The sequence below is a fragment of the Lacerta agilis genome, chromosome 15 (assembly GCF_009819535.1).
Source record: "Lacerta agilis isolate rLacAgi1 chromosome 15, rLacAgi1.pri, whole genome shotgun sequence".
Classification (NCBI taxonomy): domain Eukaryota; kingdom Metazoa; phylum Chordata; class Lepidosauria; order Squamata; family Lacertidae; genus Lacerta; species Lacerta agilis.
In genome coordinates this window covers 11126915-11145512 of record NC_046326.1, presented here as the reverse complement: position 1 = coordinate 11145512, position 18598 = coordinate 11126915, and the positions used below count along the sequence as shown (strand labels likewise).

General features: G+C 45.8%; 1 protein-coding gene across 1 annotated transcript in view; it reads right to left on the bottom strand.

Annotated features, from left to right (window-relative positions):
* Nucleotides 1-511: 511 nt before the first annotated feature.
* Nucleotides 512-18598, bottom strand: part of HEPACAM (hepatic and glial cell adhesion molecule) — a 37015-nt gene continuing 18928 nt past the window's right edge. Inside the window, exons 2-7 of the mRNA XM_033172372.1 lie at nt 12916-13257; nt 9095-9376; nt 7696-7789; nt 5195-5268; nt 4173-4243; nt 512-1341 (exon numbers count right to left, since the gene is read on the bottom strand). Coding sequence (XP_033028263.1) covers nt 1036-1341; nt 4173-4243; nt 5195-5268; nt 7696-7789; nt 9095-9376; nt 12916-13257 — 1169 coding nt within the window. The 3' untranslated portion in view covers nt 512-1035. The remainder of the gene's footprint in view (nt 1342-4172; nt 4244-5194; nt 5269-7695; nt 7790-9094; nt 9377-12915; nt 13258-18598) is intronic.

The window sequence follows — 18598 nt, the reverse complement described above, 5'->3', positions numbered from 1 at the left end:
TTAGCAGCATGCCACAGGCTCGCAAGCAACTCATAATGAGCAGGACGTCATAATGTCAAGCAGGAATCTTACAAGGCTTAAACAGGGATCCTAGCCTTGAAATGCAGTTAGGTTAAACGTTAGGGCATCGCTGACTACACCGAAGGCCACAGATAGCCTTTGAGACATGTGACTTGTGGATACGTCCCCATTGGCTGCATTAGGGTGAAAAAGGTAAAGGACCCCTGGACGCTTAAGTCCACTCTAAGGTGACTATGGGGGTGCAGTGCTTATCTCGCTTTCAGGCCAAGGGAGCTGGCGTTTGTCCACAGACAGCTTTCAAGGTCATGTGGCCAGCATGACTAAACCGCTTCTGCCGCAACGGAACACCGTGACGGAAACCAGAGCGCAAGGAAACGCCGTTTACCTTCCCGCCGCAGTGGTACCTATTTATCTACTTGCACTGGCATGCTTTCAAACTGCTAGGTAGGCAGGAGCTGGGACAGAGCAACGGGAACTCACCCCGTTGTGTGGATTTGAACCGCCAACCTTCTGATCGACAAGCCCAAGAGGCTCAGTGGTTTAGACCACAGCGCCACCTGCATCCCTTTACCTTTTACCTTGTCTGCATTATCACCACCCATACAAAAGTCTCAAAAGGCTTGGATGGAAACTTCGGGCTTTAAAGCAATTAGTTGGGCATCGTTCCCAAAAGCAAAAGTTTTATCGACACCAGTGTGCTAACTCCCCGGGTGCTACAAATAGCAAGTTAGTGCCTTTAAAAGGTATGTATGGAAGCAGGAGCGTTGAAACTACTGTAAACCATTTAAAGTGGGTCCATCCAGCCCTGTGGAACACTGCGTGATTCACTTTTTTACCTACAAGCAGAGCCCAGGCATCTTCCCTTGAATAGGAAACATGCATTTGCGAGTGCAAAACAACAACAACAACACCCGGTGCAAATTCACTGCTACCCCAGGAAACATTCACAAGCACAGCAAGGCTTCCTCGCTGCACACACACATAGGCAAGACAGATGCACACTGCTGGCTGCCTTCAGGCATTGATTTCCACGGTGCTGGCCTCCCCCTGCTGATCTCGAATGATATGAACTCCAGCAGTCCGCACCAAGCGTGTGGTGTTTTGGGTGCGCCCTGGTGAGGTTGGGGACCTGGTAGGAGATATGTGTGTTCTGGAGGTGGCCGGAGACCTGGCTGGCGAGCGATGGTATCGGCGAGCGGACCGAACAGGCAGTCCAGGTGATCTTCCAGGAGGAGGGGGAGAGCTAGAGTAGCTGGGCGGCGAGGGCTCGGCGGCGTTTCGGGACTCGGTAAGGGATTCCTCTTCAGCTTCTGGAGAGTCCTTGGGGAGGCAAGTAAAAGCAAGCAGCTACCATCAGAAGATGAGTAGAAACACAACATACTGCAACGAACTTCAAAGGCACTTTGGAACTGGGCCGGCCCTACCATCAGGCAGAGTGCTTCAGGAAGCAGATTTTGAGTGTCATGAAAGAGAAGCAAAGTGTTAGCTATTTTACTTTGTTATTATGGTATTTTTACTGCCAGGGAAGGAGAAAGGTGGTTGTGCGATTTTCTGCCTAAAAGCCAAAAATACTTTTGGCTTTTTTTTTTACCATGGTTTATTACACACTTTGACTTAATAGGAGTATCGTTTTCTGCTCTACCCCAGGCAGCAAAATGTCTTGGTTCAGCCCTGTACTCTTGCGCATGGCCCCAGAGAGGGTTTTTTGGGGGGGGCTGGGTGAGAGCCAGGAGGCTGGGAGGGGAGGCGTGCCAGAAGGAGAAGGATCTCAGTCCATATTTATTAGTAAATAATATTAATTGTTTGATACTGTGTGTTTTTGTAACATGTACTGTATTATTCCTCGTGGTTTTAGTTTGCTGTATACCACTTACAAAGATTTTCTTCTATATTAAGTGGTATAGAAATGGGATAAATAAATATATAAATGCAATATGGCAGTAGCATCATATTACATTGTAGTGCAGAGGTTTTCAACCTTTCTGGGTCCATGGCTCCCCAGAGGCACCATTCACCTGGGAAGCTTGTAGCCAGGGAAGCAAAGACGTGAGAGGGCATCAGAGGAATGGAGGGAATGAAAGAAGGACAGAGACCAGTGTTGCCCGCGGCATCTCTGACCATCTTTCAAGGCACCCCAGGGTGTGAAGGGAAACTGGTTGAAAACCACTGATGTAGTGGTTAGGGCATTTGACTAGGGCTTGGGATACAAGGGATGGTATCCTCCCCCAGCTATGAAGTTCGCTGGGTGACCTTGGGCCAGTCACAGTCTCCCAGCCTAAATTTCCAGGAGGAAATGTGTTAATGCCACCTTGATATCCTTGGAGGGAAGGTGGAACAAATATGTAAATATAAATACTAGGACTCAGGGCAGGAAAAGCAGTAACTCCATGAGATATGGGAATATATTCTCTCCCCCCCCCCCAACCATGGTAATTTTATTTATATATTGGTTAGACCAGGGTGGTCCAATATGTGGCCCATGGGCCGCATGCAGCCCTAGAGACCTTTTTAGCACCCCTCAGCAACATTTGAAGCCCCTAATCCTTGTGCCACTTTCCCAAAGCCAGGTAAGCAAAGCGTTGGGTTTTGGAAGGAGAAATGAGGACTCTGACAGGGTCCTAGAGTCGTCCTGCCTCCTTCCCAAAGCCTAGTTAGCACTTTCCTAGCTTGGGAAAGGAGGTGGGAGGGCTCTAGGACTCTGCCAAAGCCTCATGCCTCACTTAGCCAGCTTTGGGAAAGCAGCACAAGGGCTGGAGGGAGGGCATAAAATTTTGGTCTCTCCTCTGCCCCCATGCAACATGGCAAGACATTGCAGAGCCTGCAGGTTTCGTGTCAATGTGCTCCTGTGGCCCACTTTGTATGAAAAGTTGGTCCACTTTGACTTAGGCAATGTTAGCGCACACACACATAACCATTGAGTGAAATAAGTTACTATTATTCAATTTTTGTATGCGGCGCAGCAGCACAGGTTGTGGTCAGCCTGCGTTCAGCACAGTAGACGGCTCTAAAAATTGCTACCAGAAGATCCAGTTACAGGTGGGTAGCTGTGTTGGTCTGCCATAGTCGAAACAAAATAGAAAGCATAGTCGAAACAAAATAGAAAGCACACGAAAGCTCATACCAAGAACAAACTCAGTTGGTCTCTAAGGTGCTACTGGAAAGAATTTTCTATTTTGTTTCTACCAGAAGATGTCACTCATGAGTCGTGGGAAAGTAACGGGCAGCATTTAGCGAATGGGAAGCCAGTTCCTAAGATTAAGGACACCCTATTCAAACAGACATGCATGCCAGAAATTATACAGAGCTACTATAATAATATGGACAGGTGGAGAGTTATCCATGCACTTCAGGCAGGATAGTGCCCAGAGGACCACAGGCTGTCACTTGTGCATGAAGAGAGAAATACCGGTAACACAAATCCTATTTATCAGTAGATATAGGTAAAGGTAAAGGGACCCCTGACCATTAGGTCCAGTCGTGTCTGACTCTGGGGTTGCGGTGCTCATCTCACATTAGTGGCCGAGAGAGCCGGCATGCAGCTTCTGGGTCATGTGGCCAGCATGACAAAGCCGCTTCTAGTGAACCAGAGCAGCACACGGAAATGCTGTTTACCTTCCCGCTAGAGCTGTACCTATTTATCTACTTGCGCTTTGACGTGCTTTCAAACTGCTAGGTGGGCAGGAGCTGGGACCGAGCAACGGGAGCTCACCCCGTCGCGGGGATTTGAACCGCCGACCTTCTGATCAGCAAGCCCTAGGCTCTGTGGTTTAACCCACAGCGCCACCCACGTCCCTATCAGTAGATATACCAGTTGGTATTTTTTAAATAAATAAATAACTTGATTCTCCACACATATTATAATCTCCCTTACAAGTCATTCCTCTAGCATTTGCACATATTTTTTGTATACATTATTTGGGCGGACAACTATACTGCAAAATTCAGGGGACTGTGAATTTTAACGGACAAATGTGTTTGGGTTCATGTTTCATTTCAGAAAGTGTAAATTAGGTTGGTTCCCCCCTTGAAAAGTGAACTGAATCAATTTTCTCCCTCATCCTTACTTAACATTTTGCCCTTTGGCCTGAAAGTTATTTAATTAGCAGAGTACAAGGCTGAAGCATCCCCGAAGCACATCACTTGAAACTTACCTTGTCTTTCAGGATGTACAAAGCAACGGGATTCTTGCGTTCATGCTCTCCACTCCTGGGAACAATCTCCACTGCATTAAAGCAAGAATGGAAATGAGTTATTCCTTTTCAATCAAGTCTGAAAAGGGTTCTGCTATGCGATTGAGCATGGGAGAAAGAGGCAGGCAGGTTTAATTTGGTAGATTAAACCAAATGTTATTTATTTGGAGATTTGTGGATCCCGTCTTCTGGACTGAGGAACGTTAAGAAAAGCCCTGCTGGATCAGACCAAAAGCCCAGCACCTTGGTCCCGACAACGGGCAGCTAAATGTCTTCCCTTATTACGGGTCCCCCAACAACCAGAGGCACACTGTCTCCACTGAGGGAGATCCCATTTTCCAGCTGACATCGCTATGATCCTTGCTAAGGCTGACCACCACTCCACTTGCAAAGCCCTGCACATATGAGGCTGTGCAATGGGACAGCAGAGCTCTGATCTTGCTCCAGCAAGGAGCAAGTGGGAACTGAGTGCTTATGTAACAGTAGCAGCAGGCATAGCCTGATTGTTAACACAACCTGGGCTGCAAGATGCAACCTCACTTTAAAGGGCAACACAGCAGGATAGTTTCTGGTCTGACTAGGTCTTTGGCACTGTAGTCCTCCAAGTCCAAGGATGGCAATGCCACACCCTTGGTCATCTTGTGGACGTGCTTCTGGGCCTGACCCTGCATGCCTTTTCAGCTGCTGAGTCCTCATCCCCTGAAAACGAGGAGTGCAACTTCAGCACTGATGGGAGTTGGGGTCCACGTCCAAAGGTTTGCCATTCCTGCTTCAGACTTTCAGTGTAGGCTCCCCATGATCTAGCTCTACGACATTCCAAATTGCAAATTTGACCCCCTGGCATAACCCCTGGCTCCTTTCGGACTGCTGCCTGCAACTTAGCATTGACAACAATAAACCAGGCTCAGCAAATAAAGCACTGCCAGTTCCTGGAAGACACCAGCCTGAGAGTCAGAATTCAAACGCAGAGGTTCACGGTTTACCATCCTGCTTCAACTGTTCTTCATTCTGGTCCATGTATTCAGAGGAATTTTGCTTCTCCATTTTCCGTTCGTTTCTAAAGCAAAACAAAACAAAAAGATATGAGACCATAAGAAAGTGAGAAGAGCCTGCCGGATCAGGCCAATGGCCCATCTGGTCCAGCAGTCTGGGATAGCTCAGTTGTTAGAACTTATGACTCTTAATCTCAGGGTTGTGGGTTTGAGTCCCACATTGGGCAAAAGATTTCTGCATTGCAGGGGTTTGGACTAGATGATCCTTGTGGTCCCTGCCAACTCTACAGTTCCATGATTCTATCCTGTTCTTACAGTGGCCAACCAGATGCCTGTGGGAAGCCCACAAGCTGCCCCTGAGCACTACAGCACCTGCAATTCCCAGCAACCGTATTCAGAAGCATATTCGCCTGACAGTGGAAACTGAACATAGCAGTTGTGGATGCAAATGTTTGCATGAGTTTGCTCAGTTTGGGAAGAGGCTCCCTTGTTAGGATTCTTGCTCAGTGTTTGCAGTCATGAGATTGTTTTCTATCACATGACGGCGTATTTTTTCATTCCACAGTGTGGGAAGTGACGGAGACAGGATGTTTTGTGTTACTGTGTTCATTGAAGTGGGACTTTTGTCCTTTGTTTCTTTCTCTTTGCTGTCTGATGAGAAAGAGGAAGGAGCTGAGTCAGATTGGTCCGAGTGTATTATATGTAAATAAAGGTGATTAGCCAAAATGCTGTGCTACTGAGTTCTGTTACGTAAACTGCAAATACTCTGCAGGATCCTAAGTGTACTGATGCCTCTTGGTATCAGTCGCTGTGATGCTCGGACTGGAGAAAGCTTTTGAAGCTCCCGAACAACCAACCAGGAGGGAGAGAACATGCCAGTCAGGCATGTGTCTTTGCCAGGGTCCTACACACGAGTAGGAAGATCCTAATATCCACAGCCCACTTAGAATGGAAGGGGGCCAGCCCTACTTGGTCCTGGCAGCCTGCAAATCAACTCTCCTAGCAAAGGAGAGTTGCCCAAAAGTGAGTTGAATTGTCATGTTGTGTGATAAATGAAGGTCGAGAAATGGGTCGGGTAAAATGACCCCAGACTGCTTTGTTAACACACTGTACTCTTCACAGAACCAGTCTGTGTGCCTACTCTTTACACCAACTGGGACATAAGGGCCAACTGACATGGGCCACACATCTTTTCCTATCAGGAGCAAAAAAAAAAAAAAAAAAAGCTGGGGAGGGGGCAGCTACATTTTGTAATGGAAAAAGAAAATTACTTGGGGGAGGGGGGTTGATCATATACAACCGAGCATCAGTGCTCAAATCAGCTGCCCCAAACTCTCAACATTTTGTGTCAGATACTGTTTTTAAGAAGACAGTGGAGAGGCATCATTGCATAAAAACTGCAGGATCTCGGGGGTAGGGGGCATAATTCGAGCACTGACAAGCGTCCTGGGTACATGTGCCCTCAAACACAACTATTCATACAAGCTTTAAGGAATTTGCCAATGATAAGAGTAACAGCAGCTTATAAGGACACTGTTTTAGCCAAGGCTGACTCAAACACAACGAGCCCCCCGTGCCATTGGGGGGGGCACCAGTTAAGCAGCTTGCCATAAGCGCCTGCTCTAAACTACAATTTTCAACCACCTGCGCTATACATTTAATGCAGTATGGCCGCCCTCAAATAATCTTGGGGAGTGTGGTTTGTTAAGGGTGCTGAGAGCCCCTGTTCCCCCTCACAGAGCTACGATTCCCACAGGAGTTTAACAATCCCTCTTCCCAGAGAACTTTGAGAATTGTAGCTCTCAGTCTAACTCTCATTTCATTTCACTTTTAATTTGTGTACCTCCTTTCTATACAAAGAAACCACAAAAAGATCACACACCTTATGACAATCTGATCCAATTCAAAAATGCCATAATAAAAACATCACTTGAAAATAAACAACTTATATCAAATAAAGTACTATTCAATAATCCATTAGAATATAATCAGCACCCTTAGAAGAGTTTGGATTTGATATCCCGCTTTATCACTACCCGAAGGAGTCTCAAAGCGGCTAACAATCTCCTTTCCCTTCCTCCCCCACAACAAACTCTCTGTGAGGTGAGTGGGGCTGAGAGACTTCAAAGAAGGGTGACTAGCCCAAGATCACCCAGCAGCTGCATGTGGAGGAGCGGAGACACAAACCCGGTTCCCCAGATTACGAGTCTACCGCTCTTAACCACTACACCACACTGGCTCTTTCCCCACCCTTAGCAAACTACAGTTCCCAGGATTCTCTGGGGGAACCCATAATGGTTTTAAATGGTATGGTGCTGCTTTAAACATGTAGTCCAGCTGTGACCTTTGTTACAGAGAGAGAATGCTGCACACCACTTGGGGGGGGACGACAGGGAACCCCAAAGGTGCCTTTTGGTGTTGATTTACCCCCAAATAAACATAGAAGATTTCGTTCAGGTTATAAAACACATATATAATTTTAAATGTCATACTTCTTGGATGGTTTCCAACAGGCGCAGACGGTCACTAAGGTAACCAGAAGGAAAATTCCCCCAGTCGAAAGGATTATATAGAGGGAGCTCCTTCCTACAGAGACACAAAAGACAAGGCAGATGTTAGAGCAAGTTTCGCCTGTTTTGCTGGAGACCTGCACTGCAAGATTTGGAGACAGGCCCATTTCAGCGGATGGCGGTGTTCATACACTGTTTGGCGCAGAAAGCGCAAATCAGGGAGGTTCATTTTTCAACATGAACTGAGTGGTATTTCTCCCCTACCCCTAGTTATAAGAAGCACCACATAACACTTACTTTCACAGTGGTGAGAGAGAGTGTCAACTGCTCTTCCCACATCACCGAGGCAACGGGTCAAAAGGATGGGTAGATACCAGGGGAAAAGAGATTGGTTGTTAACCCTCTCTGGGAATTATAACACTGCAAGGGGAAGAAGGGGCCTCCTAACAATGCCTTTACAGGTCCCGGGATTCCTTAGAAGAAGACGTGGCTCTTTAAAGTGGAATGATACATACTGCTTTAAATGTATAGTGCAGTTGTCCATTAACTTCAATAGATCTACTCTAGCACTGGATAAAACCCATTATTTTAAAATCTGGAACATCCAGAAATTTCCGGAAAGTAATGGAACGTTGGGTTCAGCAAGGCCAGGACATTTTTTGTCTTTGTTTCCAGTTCCACTACGTTTATTGTTGTTGTTGTTGTTGTTGTTACTACTACTTGTTACTACTACTATTATAACTATTATTATTAATTTTATTTATTTATTTATTTGGTTTTTCAAATTAAAATTTTACAGTCACATATCTAACTTACAACATAAAAACAAGATTCCAAAGACTCTCTTGTAGCTCCCTCCTCCCCTTTGTGGGTCCTATTGTTAATCATTTCCTCCTGCATCTTTTATGATAAACCAAAATATTTTGCCTCTCCGTTGTGTCCAAAATTCACCATTAGACTACAAGTGATATTCCAATCCTACTAACAATTTTAACTGTTTACGATGGTTTTTAAGATACTGTTTACGATGGTTTTTAAGTTATAAATTCCCCCCATTCCTTATTAAAATTTTGGCCTTCCTGTTTTCTGATTCTTCAGGTCATTTGGGCCATTTTGGCATAATCCACCAACTTGATCTGCCATTCTTCTCTGGGAGGGACTTTATCTTCTTTCCATCTCTGGACCAGTAACATCCACACAGCCGTGGTCGCATACATAAATAGTCTTCTCTGCTCCCTTGGGATTTCGGTACCTAGAATTCCTAAAAGGAAGGCTTTGGGTTTTTTCACATGACAAGATATATACTAATTAAGGCAGACCCAGTCTCTGGTTTCCCCATGTTGTCCCTTCTGTGTACGGTATCTGCGTTGACCATACTTACTGTACACGGTAAGTTTTATCGGGATGCTGCGCCCGTTGCTGATGGGGTTCTCCACCAAACAACTGTAGGTGTCATCGTCAGACATCAGGACTCTGGTGATGGTCAGCACCTTCTGGTCATGGGAGAGGATCAGCCGGGAGTCATTGCTGAGGGGCTTGCTGTCCTTCAGCCACGTGTAGCTGGGCTTTGTGCCATTTTCATGGGAGCAGTTCAGAGTGAAATATTCGCTGAGCTCCAGCACAGTGGAAGAGGCCAGGGCGACATGAGGCTTTGAAATTGGAACTAGGAAGACAAAGACAAAGGGGGGGGGGACAAGCAAAGATTCTCAGATAAGAAAATGATAAAACTATGGAGCTCATTCCCACAAGAGGCAGTGATGGTCACCAACTTAAGACGGCCTTAAAAGAGGATCAGACAAATTGATGGAGGAGAAAGCTATAGATAGCTACTCTCATTGATGGCTATGCTCTGCCTCCACAGTTGGAGGCAGTATGCCTCTGGAATCGCAAGCAGGGAGAGTGCTGTTGCTCTCAGGTCCTCCTTGCAGGCTTCCCTGAGCATCTATACGGTTGGTCACTGTGACAACTGGATGGTGGATGAGATGGGCCACTGGAGGACACTGACGAGCTGGAATGTGTGCAAAGGAGGGCGACCAAGATGATCATGTGTCATGCAACAGGGAATCCGATCCCCCTATGGTAGGCTGCCAGGAACAGATAAGCAAGGAGAGTTCTTACCAAGGTCTTTTATTCAATATTCACAGAGAGAGAGAGACTTAGAAAAGCTGCCTCTTGGAGTAATGGCGCTGCTCCGAGTAATCTCCACCTCACTTCTCTCCTCAATTGTCAACAGCACCACCCACCTTATGATGGTCGCTTAGGGCCATTTGTCTCCAAGCCCTTTGCTCTCCTACTTTCAATGCTCACCGGGTTCTGGGAGAAGGGGGGGGGTCTGGAATGCTTTCTAGTGATAATGTGTCAGCCAGCTGCTCCAGATCTGCTTTCCCCTCCTCGTCTCCCATTATCTCCCAGCTTCTCTCTTCCTCTGCCTCTGAGCTATGACTTCCCACAAACCACTGTTGTAAATCTGTAATGTCTCCCTCTTCTCTGGAAAGCTCAGGCTGGGGGGGGGGGCAGTCTCCATCATTCCTCCTCTGTCCAGACCCTGACATCAAGGGTCTGGAAACCAAGCCTTATGAGGAGTGGTTGAAGGAGCTGAGTATGATTAGCCTGGAAAGGAGGAGACTGGGAGAAGATGATTGCCATCTTCAAATATCTCAAGGGCTTTCACACAGAAGATGGATCAAGCTTATTTGCTCCTGCTCTACAGGGCAGGACTTGAACCAATGGCTTCAAGTTACAAAAAAAAAGAGCTTCTGACTAAACATACGAAAAAAACTTTCTGATAGTAAGAGCTGTTTGACTCCCTCAGGAGATGGTGGATTCTCCTTCCTTGGAGGTTTTTAAGCAGAGGTTGGATGGCTATCTGCCATGGATGCTTTAGCTGAGATCCCTGCACTGCAGAGGGTTGGACTAGATGACACTTGGGGTACCTTCCAACTCTATCATTCTAGGATTCTTATGTTCATTTGGTGGAAAGTAACTTCTAACTATGTTTTCTAACAATAATGGTCTTTTGTTTCCATTTCAGATCCCTGGCTGCAGGGCTAGCCTGTGACATTTTGCTGACTAAGGAAAAAAGCAAGACGCCCCTTCACAGAAAGCCCATCTGTCAGAACTTCCAATGCTACTGATCACTTAAGGAGCAGCATACCTTATGAATGGGGCACATGTGTTTGCAGCCCAGTATTCATAAGCTCAGATGGCACAGCTGATTTCCGATTTTTATCTTGGAAACTGCCTATGTGAACTGTGACACCAACATGGGAATGTATACATAGAAACTCTTTGTGTTTTTATAAACAAACTGCCTTACAAAGCATTATGTTTTTGAAAAGTGATAAATAATTTGGTGTGGATTTCTCCCAACATACCCATTTTTGCAAAGCATTTCCCCCTGATATTACGCATTTTAATGTTATATTTTCACTAATATATATATTATTACGCACACCTCGCTTTTGGCATTTTCGCATATGTTATCTGGCTAGAAAACTGCATTGCAAAATTCAGAGAAGTGTGATTTTAAGTCCGCATATTGTTTCGAAACTGCAAATTTGGTAGGTTTGCCTTTGAATGAGAACTGAGTTGAATTTCAACCCCATCCTCACCACACACACAAGAGTGTGTTCAGCAAAAGGTATTGTCAGATGCAACCCATTTTTCTCCCTGTGGCAATGATGCATTATGGCATACTTATCCTTTCCATAAAATCTCCCCAAGGTTGATGAGTTGCACCAATTTTCTGTGACACTATTCTGGAGTCGTAACTACTGGTAATGCAATTAGTTGTGATTGTTTGACTTGGGAGCTACTGCTAGGAATATTAGGAGTTGCTACGAAAAGTAGCTGCACAGAAATCTCTTGTGCCTCAGCAACGTTTGGCCTTTGTCGATAGTCTTTAAAGGCAACTTCCACAAAATAAAGGGTTAATTAGGAGCTCTGTTGCCAATCTGCAGCTCATGTGTTCTTTTGATTTATTGGGGAGTCTGTTGGTTCCAAACAGAAACTAGCTGCTGCTATTGGTTCTTTCAGGACAGCACGTTCCACACGTTAGTGTTCTTAAGATGTAAAGCAGGGGTTGCCTGGGCCGGTTCACTCCAGTGAAGATCCCTCCGTGGGCCCGATCGTGCGCACACGGCAGCAATTTCCGGTGTCTGCGCAGACATGATTTCCAGCGCCACGGAAGCGAGTCCTGTGCACCGGTTTAACGCAGTGCACGGGGACTCGCCAAGTGGGCAGCTCAGTTCGGGGTTGGCTCCTGGGCCGGTTAAGCGACCCCTGTGGGCCACTTGTGGCCCATGGACCTTAGGTTGCTGACCCCTGATATAAAGGCATGAGGGCTGGAGGAGTAGCAAAGGTTGGCAGTGGGGTGGTAGAGCAGGACAGCAAGTTAAAGAAGCAATGGAGTTATAGGAGGATGCTAAATGGCAAGCAAGGCAAGCCTAGAGAAAAGAAAGAGCATTTGTCACATGATGGCAGTTGCACTTTGACAATGGCACTGAAATCCAAGCCAGCTGGCATGAGACAATGAAGCACAGTGTCTCCAAGCTCTCCACTGGATTTGAACTTACAGGGTATATACAGGAGGAGGTTTCATTTATAGTAGCAACTGCGGACGACGTTTTGCAAAAGGTTTTCAGCAAGGCCCAAGCTTGGGACGAGGGAGATTTTTTTTTTAAAAAAAAATAATCCAATTCATGTTTAAAAGTGAACTTACCTAATTCTCGTTTTCTGAAACGGTACGTGAGCCGAAACTCAGCCATCCTCTGAAATTCACACTTCTCTGAATTTTGAAATGCAGTTCTGCAGCCCGGTAAGGTGTGCAACAATGCACACACACCAGGGTAAAGTATGTATATAAATCAGTGAAAATAACATACAAAAACAGTGTGCAAAAATTAGGAAAAAATGCTTTGCACAATTGTGCAGATTAGGCAAAACTGCATTAAAAATGTATGTATTAAGAGAAATTTGCACTGAAATGCTGCTGATTCTCTCTCTCTCTCTCTCTCTCTGCAAATTGGTGAGGAAATGAATTTTAATATGTGGAAAAGGATGAACTGAAATTGACAGATTTGCCCATTCCTTGTCCAAACCATGTCTTATTATATGTTGAAGCTGCATGAAAGTCTCTTTTCCCCCACCTAGAGAATAACTAATGAACTAAAAAAGGGTTCATTTTTTCTAAGGCTCACTTACCATCCACTGTAAGGTTAATGTTCATCTCCCCTGTAAAAGTGTCATCCGTAATGGAGATTTCCACTTCATACGTTCCCTCGTCAGAGAGCTGCAGCTCGTTGATCAGCAAGGAGCCATTCTCAAAGATTCTAATCCGGTCCCTGTACTCCTGGCGCAAGTTACCAATGATCCCGGTGCCGATGGACTGGACCACCGTCACAGCCTTGTCACGCTTCACTTGCCATTTGATCACGGGTTTGTCACGGCTGGTGCTGGTGTATTTCACGGAGAGCAGGGCAGACTTGCCAACCGTACCGTGGATTAACAGCACCGGGCTGGTGATATTGACTCCTTCCAGCAGATCTAGCAAGAAGAAGAAGAAGACACTCAGCACTAGCATTAAGGGGTATAGATCACTTGGAGGTAGTATGAGCTCTGGTGCTGGAAAAGCCAAAACTGGAAGCTGTCGGCTCAGCATATGAGTGTCCCCACCAGAGCTATAGGTTAGATCAGGTGTGGGCCCTCCATATCTTTTTTTTAAAATGTGCAAATATAACAGAATGGGGTAGAGTTTGAGACAGTAAGTAAGTTTTATTTATGGTCATTGGCCCAAGACATAAAAATACAATTCCAAAACAACCTATACTATTTAAAACCTTCGCCAGAGGCTGAAACCCTCTGCTCGTTACTAAATAAAAGCACAGACTGTCCGACTATCTATTTTCGCATTTTGGCTCCTGGATTAGCGGGGTTCTCCTGACCATATTCAGTTGACGTTAACAACAGAAATACAGTGGTACCTCAGGTTACATACACTTCAGGTTACAGACTCCGCTAACCCAGAAATAACGCTTCAAGTTAAGAACTTTGCTTCAGGATAACAACAGAAATTGTGCTCTGGAGGCACAGCGGCAGCAGGAGGTCCCATTAGCTAAAGTGGTGCTTCGGGTTAAGAACAGTTTCAGGTTAAGAACGGGCCCCCAGAACGAATTAAGTTCTTAACCCGAGGTACCACTGTATCCCATCAATTCTGGTGTGGATGTGACCATAATAATATCCTATGACATATTTACTGCAGCCCTCCTGTAATGAGACTTTCCTCTCCACCCACAGAGAGGGAGGTCTGCAGTATCCTATGGCTCTATGGGTGCCACCCTGAACCCTCGGGTTGCACCTTTAAGCAACATTTATTTTTATTTTTTAAAATATTTTTTATTAAAGATTTTCTTGATTTACAAAGGTGTGTGCAATGTCTCTCTCGTATTTTTTCCATGTAACATTTTTACAAATCAGTTTCGTTTGTTGAGACATTAGGAAGAAAAGGGGGGAAAGTATATTAAGTAAAATAGAAACAATATTTATTTTTATTTATCACATATATCAGTGCTTTTTGTGACAGTATTCACTGCTATAGAGTCGCTCCACCTTTATTTATTTATTTTTTACTGCCCATAGTAGAAGCGATCTTATGCTGGCTCCCATGGCACTTGGTTGTGAGTCAACAAAGTCAACACTTCACTGTATGTCCAACCTTTCCTCCAAGGAACTCAAGGTGGCGTTCATGGTCCTCCCACCCCCAATTTTATCACAACAACCCTGTGAGGTAGGTGAGGCTAAGAGGCAGTGATCTACCCAACAGCACCCAGTGAGCTTCAAGGCTGAGTGAGGATTTCAACCGAGATCCTAGTTCAACACTCTAAGCGTGGATCTACATACAGGGGGAAAACCACTATAAATAAGTCATAAATTAAATTGTTATAACAAAAGGGGGGAACCCTATGTAAAATCACATAGAAAAGTTTTGCGCTCTACAGCGCCATCTGGTGTTCCATGTTTATAACACATTTAAAAGGCTGTTTGTTTTTTTATTAATGTAGCTGGGTCCTAAGTCTGTTCTAACTACACCACACTGGCATAGTATTAAGTACTAAGCATTACTATGATTAGATGATCAAGCCTCTCGATGACCAACAGCGAACAATTACAACAAGAATAAAGATGATGTTGATTAAAAAGAAACACTTTTAATTGTCTAAAGGTTGGATTGAATTGACAAAAATAAGCAGCGGAGGCTGGACTGTGCTTGTAAGGACAGGACACAGTTAATTCACTGTGTCTGAGTACAACACAGCAGTCAAGCAGTCAATGCTCCCAGCCCTGGCTCTAAATGGCATGAGGCAAGGCGGGTGGTGATCTAGGCCTCACAATGGTTAACCTGGAAACAACCTCAAATCCTCGCCCAGACATTTCATTGGGACCCAGGCAAGACAGCGAAGGGAGGCAAAGCTCGCGTGCCCTTTCCTCTCCTTAGCACCCAGAAGAGCAAGAATGCCTGAAGGGCTGCGATGGCTTCACGTTGTTGATTCAGAAATGTGCTCCTGTGCATAGGAATGAACTCATCGGCATTTGGGCTAACACCGGGGTGATGCTGAAGAAACAAAGGAGTATGCAGAAAGGAAGGTTTCGGTTTGCAAAAGCAGCAACCGATGCCAGAAAGGGATGGAACTTAATCAGAAGCAAGGGTCTAAAGCAGGGGTGTAGAATGTCAGGGGGGGGGAATGTGGCCCCACAATACTCATTTTGCAGTACCCACATCCTCCCCACAAGCCATACCCACTCTTCACAGGCCATGCCCTCCACTACCCCTGCTTTTCACCTTCCTTGGTTATTTTTGCCTGGCCGGAAAGTGTGCTTGAATTCTGACAATGCCACTTGCTTGCATGGATAGATAAGGAGATAGATAAGGAACTGTAAGTGGGTGTAGCAGTGAAAGGGAACATCCCCTCCAACATTTCTCCAATGAAAATAGGGATGTCCATTAGGGTACGCGGGTGCCGCTGTGGGTTAAACCACTGAGCCTAGGGCTTGCTGATCAGAAGGTCGGCAGTTCGAATCCCTGCGACGGGGTGAGCTCCCGTTGCTCGGTCCCAGCTCCTGCCCACCTAGCAGTTCAAAAGCACGTCAAAAGTGCAAGTAGATAAATAGGTACTGCTCCAGTGGGAAAGTAAATAGTGTTTCCATGCGCTGCTCTGGTTCGCCAGAAGTGGCTTAGTCATACTGGCAACATGACCCGGAAGCTGTACACCGGCTCCCTCGACCAGTAACGCAAGATGTGCGCCGCAACCCCAGAGTTGGACACAACTGGACCTAATGGTCAGGGGTCCCTTTACCTTTTACTCCATTATAACAATATCTATACATCAGACTGGGTTGTTACATAATAAAACATTAAACATTAAAAAAAAACCTTGCCTATACAGGGCTGTTCAGATGCCTTTGAAAGGTTGCATAGTTACTTATCTCCTTGGCTCAGGGACCTTTCAACATTTCTCCGATGAAAAAAGGGACGTCCTAAAGGAAAGTGGGACATTCCAGGATCAAATCAGAAACCAGGATGACTTCTGTAAAATCCGAGACTGTCCCTGGAAAATAGGAGTATTTGAAGGGTCTGGGGGAACCTTGGGATCTGGTGCAAAATGTGGCCTTCCAAACCTCTCTCTCTGGCCCTTACTCCTCTTCCCAGGCCACACCCTTTACCCTTGCCACACCCCAGACCGGTCCAGCCCTCCTGGAATATTTTCCCCTGGCTGCAATGTGTCCTTGAATGCTCTCAGTGACTCCTGCTTTGCCGGGAAGAAGGGTAGAGGAGGGTGTGTGAATCTTTACATACACAAGCCTAATGTGCCTGTTAAAAAGGTTGTGTGCCCCCCCCCAATCTCTGCTGAGCAGTAGCCAGTTTACAGGGGGTTCCAGGCACTCCCTTGGGGGGGGGGTGTTTCTGCTGGAACATCAAGGCACAGCAATGATTAGTGTATTTTTAAAAAATGGTTTATTGTACATATATTTACACCTAGGTCTTGTCCAGAAAGAGTTCAGAGCATGACATCTCCAGAAGGGCTTGTTCCCTCATACCAGTGCAGCACTGGAGTCTGAGACATCCTGCATACCATCTCTGTGACTCTGCAGTGCCCCAGCCTGCCAAGGTGGTTCTGGCCTTCATGACTGCTCATGGAGTTCTGCCCGCTTCCTTTCCGCTTCACACAAAAAGCCCTGCTCCAAGTAACTCCTTTCCATCTATCTGCTCACCCCTCTTATCCAGGTGAGTCTCTCAGCCCCACTCACCTCACAGAGTGTTTGTTGTGGGGGAGGAAGGGAAAGGAGAATGTTAGCCGCTTTGAGACTCCTTCGGGTAGTGATAAAGCGGGATATCAAATCCAAATCCAAACTCTATCTGAATAGAAATCTTTATGGATTTCTAACAATCATGACCCCAGATCTGTAACAGTACAAACGTAAAATTTACACTTAGGTAGAATTTTAGTTTTTCCACCCACTTCTGCCTCTATCCCCACATGTATGTGGCCCTCAGAAGTCTGCCCAGGCCCTTGGGTGCCTTCCTTCTCCTTCATTTCAGCATTGGATGGAAACAAAATTAGCTGACTCTACCCACCATTGCTTCTGGCTCCACCTATGGTTAGCCTCCCTGCCTTACCTGCCCTACCAGGCCCAATGGGCACCCGCCACCACTGAGGTTCATTGAATGCAGCCAGGGGGCAAAAGAGGACACATCATGCCTTTTGCTGTCAGGTTGGGAGAGAGCAGGTGCTCAGTATCAGACGAGCTGCTTCCAAAATGGCTTCAGCCTGCAGCCTGGGTGCTGAGGTCGAAACAAAACCAGTATTGATATGCAGTGGAGGGGAACATGAATCATCCGGGTGACAATTAACTGCTACATTAGGAGCTGCAAGCAGAAGCACAAGGGCTTAAACAAGTCCTGGAGTCATGAGATCTATTAGTATGCAAACCTCTCTCTTGCTCTCTCTTTCCCTTTGCCTGATGCAAACAGAAGGGGAAACCCAGGGCTTTTTACCAGCCAGAACTCGCCGAAACTCAGTTCCGGCACCTCTCCGGTGGGCGCCATTGCCATTCTAAAAGAATGAGGGAGGTGTTCATGATGAGTTCTGGCACCTCTTTTTCTAGGTTTCTGGGGAAACCTAATGATGTTGTTGTTGTTGTTGTTTTAAAAAGTGGAAATATGATGTTTTGATTTAATTCTATACTGCCCAGGCCAAACTGGAGAACTCCTGGAGTCTTTGTCCTTCTCCAAAACCAGTTGCATAAGGTGGGGGGGGGGGAGATTGGATACTGGCCACCGTGTTGTTGAAATGAGGTTAACCCTCTTCTCCCATGCCAATCCTCCAATGGAAATCCTCTCATAAAGTTGCTACTAACTGCAGCACACCTGTCTTCCATGGCAGAGCACCTTCTGGGAGCAGGTAAGTTTCACAGGGGAAATGGCAAGAGACAAAGGGTTAAATCTCCCTCCTTGCAAGTTTTTGTGGGAATGTTAAGGGATGTAGGGGAGGATATATTGTTTAAGATATCCTGTCCCAACTTGTGTTTACAAGTTCTATAATATCTGCAGAGTTAACATTCCCTTTTTAGCACACACACAGCAGATAGCTTGCACAGACTCGCTAGAGTCATTAGAAATATTATCCTGGTGTCTTCCCCTTTTAATCCCTCTTTTAATAAGACACTACACAGTCTTCAGTAAAGTATAAAACATTTACTCACAAGAAATCATCTGTTCACACAAATGATCCCAGAGGCAGACTTAAAAGTTACTAAACAGTATACATGTGGTGACTATCTCCTTATGGGAGAAAGTCCCCCTTTTCTTCTCTTGGCCTAGAGCCAAGGG